The sequence below is a fragment of the Pteropus vampyrus genome, unplaced genomic scaffold (genome assembly GCF_000151845.1).
Source record: "Pteropus vampyrus isolate Shadow unplaced genomic scaffold, Pvam_2.0 Scaffold308, whole genome shotgun sequence".
Classification (NCBI taxonomy): Eukaryota; Metazoa; Chordata; class Mammalia; order Chiroptera; family Pteropodidae; genus Pteropus; species Pteropus vampyrus.
The window spans coordinates 791,768-795,415 of record NW_011889089.1 but is presented as its reverse complement, the minus strand read 5'-3'; the positions used below and the strand labels follow the sequence as shown (position 1 = coordinate 795,415).

The window sequence follows — 3,648 nt, the reverse complement described above, 5'->3', positions numbered from 1 at the left end:
AATTTATAAAAGGTAATATATCAGGATCAAGTGAGGATTATCTCAGGAATGCAAATATATTCTTAACATTGAAAAATTAATCAATATAATTCGTCAAACTAACAGAAATATTACATCATTTCACTAGATGTAGCTTTAGTAAAATTTTGGAAAATCTAATGAACATATTTAATGTTTCATTTAATGAAACAGGTGAAGAAAGTGGCAGACAGGGGAGTTGGTAGGAGTAGAATGGAAGGTAGATGCAGAAGTTAAAGATGAAGAGATGGTGAAAGTTGAGAGACTTGCAGGATAGGATGAGAAAGTCCAATATTTGTCTAATAGGAACTTCATAAGAAGAGAATAAGGAGACTCCATTGCCTTAAATAAAGACATAAAATGGAGATCTGTCCAAATTGGTGAAAGTCTTGAATTCTCAGGTCAAAGAAGCACAAGTCTTAAACCTGAAGAACAGAACATACCCTCTCCTAAACAAAATATATTGAAACTGTAGAAAAACCAAGACAGACATCCTAAACATAACCAGAAGGTGGGGGTGGAGGATGTAGGATACCTGTCAACTATTAAACTCAGCACAGTCCCAAAGTCGATACAATAATACAGTCCCAAGTCAATGAGATGCATCCGCTGTTAAATCATCACGACCATTCGACCAGAGATACAAACCCATCTAGAACATTATCCAAAAGTGAAGGTGAATCAAAAGCAGACTAGAAGTTCGAATTCTTGAAAGAATTACTGAAAACTGAACCTCAGTGAAAGGGAACAGAGCCAAGAAACGAGGGGAAAAAAACAAGGATCCAAGAAACAAAAGCAGGCAATGGACGGGTAAAATATGGTGGGAAATCTAAACAAATAGTAATCGTTAAGGACGCTAATAACAATGGTTATACTGATAATTAAATAATTTTAATAAAATAAGATGGAAGATAGGAAGAGGGAAATTTCACAACCGATGTCCTTGTATTATTAGAAAACAAGACAGACAAGACTTATTAAATGTTTTAATTACGTGGAACTAAATACCATTTGCCAACGTTTAAAATTCAAGAGCTTTCTCATAGAAATCTGACTTTCCACGAACCTCAATGTACATTCTGTAAAATTTAACTTAATCGTTAGAATATAGCAGAACGGAAATTTCCAGGACGATACGGGAAAGTAGGGAAGCATTGCACTCGATTTACTTGTTGATGAAAGGGGAAAAGTAAAGAGAAAGAAAGAAAGCGTAGTAAATAGAAAACGCTGGCAATTCCCACTGACACTGATCTCTTTTAACCTGTCGTTCACGCCTTCTAGGGTGACGGAGAACCACTTTCACACCGAGACAAGAAACACAATGCAAAGGACTCATTTTATAAGTCCTCTACACAAAAGTAAGCATCTATCCCAATAGAATTCTGATGTGAAAATATATTTTTTATCTTTAATGATTCATCCCCTTTGTGCCCACATTATCCTGCCTCCTATTAGAAGTTCAGAGAACATCAGATACAGATATTTAGTTACGCGTGGCGATTGCTAAAATGAACAGCTCAAGGATGAGTCTTAAAGGAAACCTTTATTTAATAGAAGCATAAAACTAAAACGAAGGAAATGGTCAGAGAGAAAGGAGGAGAGAAGAGTGCACCATCATATCAAACAAGAGCAGAGAAAACTAGGAGAACTCATTTATTTGCTCAAAAAATATATAGAGCACCTACTGTGTGTCTATGCCCTAGGCCGTGAGATTCATCAGTGAGTAAAGCGGGCAAAATCTCTCCCTCCTTGCAAAGAGCTCTTATTCCACAGGGAGATGGAAAGTAAGCAACAAATATAATAAGTAAATAGACCATATCTTAGAAGGCGATGAGTGTGAAAAAATAAGAGATTCTACCATCTGAGTCAGAGATAATGGTGGCTCAGGGAGGGCTGTGTCGACTTCCCAGTATATGCTGAAAAGTAGAATCAGCACAACTTCCAGATAAGAGATTGTGAGTCCGAAGAAAGAGAAGCCAGGGGTGACTCCCAGGCTTTGGGCTATGCGGCTGGCCGCCCCGGGCATGCCATCACTTAACAGGAAGGCAGATGGGGCGGGGGCGGGGGCGGGGGGAAGACCAGACGTCAGTTCAGTATGAACATGCCGGACGCAGAGATGTTCATCGGACAGCCAAGTGGCCCCGTCAGTGAGGCCGTGGGGTGAACCGATCTGGAGTGGGGGGGTGGGTCGGCTGTCGTGGCGTGTAGATGGCTGGGTACAGCCACAGCACTGGACAAGGGCACCGAGGGAGGCGTGACGGGGGGGAGGTGGGCATCGATCGTGACTCCGTGCATCTTTATATCGAGAAGGAGAAAAAGTACCAGCGAAAGAGACAGAAGACGCAGTGAACGGGGGAGGGGGAAGCGGACACTCGGTGCCTGGGGGACGAGTTCCAAAAGTGTCCGGGGAGCAGGGGCTGACGGACTGTTTCACATCCCACAAACGGGTCAAGTAAGGCGAGGCCTGAGAATGGACGATTGGAATTGAAAGTTTAGGAAACTGTAAAGAAACGTATGAGAAATGCGTGATTAAAATCGGAAGTCTTACTGATGTTTCTTTCTGCGCTGCTCTCGTTGGCCGAGGAAAGCAGCACCTGGGCATCTGCCAACCAAAACGATGCCAGTTTACGAACTGAAATATCGTAGGGTGGACCTTTTTCTTATGTGCTTTTTGCATAAAAAATTTTCTGTGAAATATCCTCCATCGTTCAGTTTCGTTTGGGTCGTATTTATTTAGTATGTATGAAGTTGAAAATTAAGATATTTAAAAACTTTTACTTCATGCCCATTTTGTGCCTGGGAAGCAGGAGGAGGCAAATTTGTACATTTACTTATAGATTCTCATGCAAAATTATACCATTTCTTTCGTAAACAATACAAATGTTAAATGGGGAGCATTTCCTCTCTATCTTGTATTTAACCCCAGGGGACCGGATAATGGCTAAAGCAAACCCAATTGTTGAAAGGGCCCGGGCATGCGGTCCACAGCACCACGGACAGAGTTGTTTGTCCAAACGGGTGCCAGGAGGCTGCAGGGCACGTGTGCAGCCAGCTCAGGGGCGAATCACCCCACTGTAAAGTAACCTCAAGAACTATGAGAGCACAGTTATTTTCTCACCTTTCAGTGTCTGTGTGTGCACGTGTGTGTATGCTAGTGTGTGTGTGCGTGTGTACACGTGTGTGTGCATGCATGAGTATGTGTGTGTATGCATGTGTGCGAGTGTGTGCACGTGCTAGTGTGTGTGCGTGTGTGTGCGTGTATGTATGTGTGTGTGCACGTGTGTATGTACTTGTTTGTCCATGTGTGTGCATGTACGTGTGTGCATGTGTGTATGTGCATGCACGCGTGTGTGTTTGTCCGCGTGTGTGCACATGCATGTGTGTATGTGTGTACGTGTACGTGTGTGCGCGCGTGTGTGCGTGTTTGTCCATGTACGTGTGTGCGTGTGCACGCGTGCATGCTGTCGCTGGGCAGTAGGTCTGCGTTCCCCCCCAGGAGTGCTGCTCGTTCGTGAGCCTTCGTTAAATGAAGTGAACTGGTTAAAAACATTTATCCCGTTAGCATCGGCTGCATCTTTTTAACAGCTCGTTAAAAAACAAGCAAAACAAAACCCCGGCTTTTGAGGCGAC

At 43.0% G+C, this 3,648-nt stretch overlaps 1 protein-coding gene across 1 annotated transcript in view; it reads left to right on the top strand.

Annotated features, from left to right (window-relative positions):
* Positions 1 to 3,648, top strand: part of SPATA48 (spermatogenesis associated 48) — a 42,490-nt gene that overhangs the window by 16,627 nt on the left and 22,215 nt on the right. Inside the window, exons 4-5 of the mRNA XM_011377282.2 lie at positions 1,300 to 1,376; positions 2,060 to 2,111. Coding sequence (XP_011375584.2) covers positions 1,300 to 1,376; positions 2,060 to 2,111 — 129 coding nt within the window. The remainder of the gene's footprint in view (positions 1 to 1,299; positions 1,377 to 2,059; positions 2,112 to 3,648) is intronic.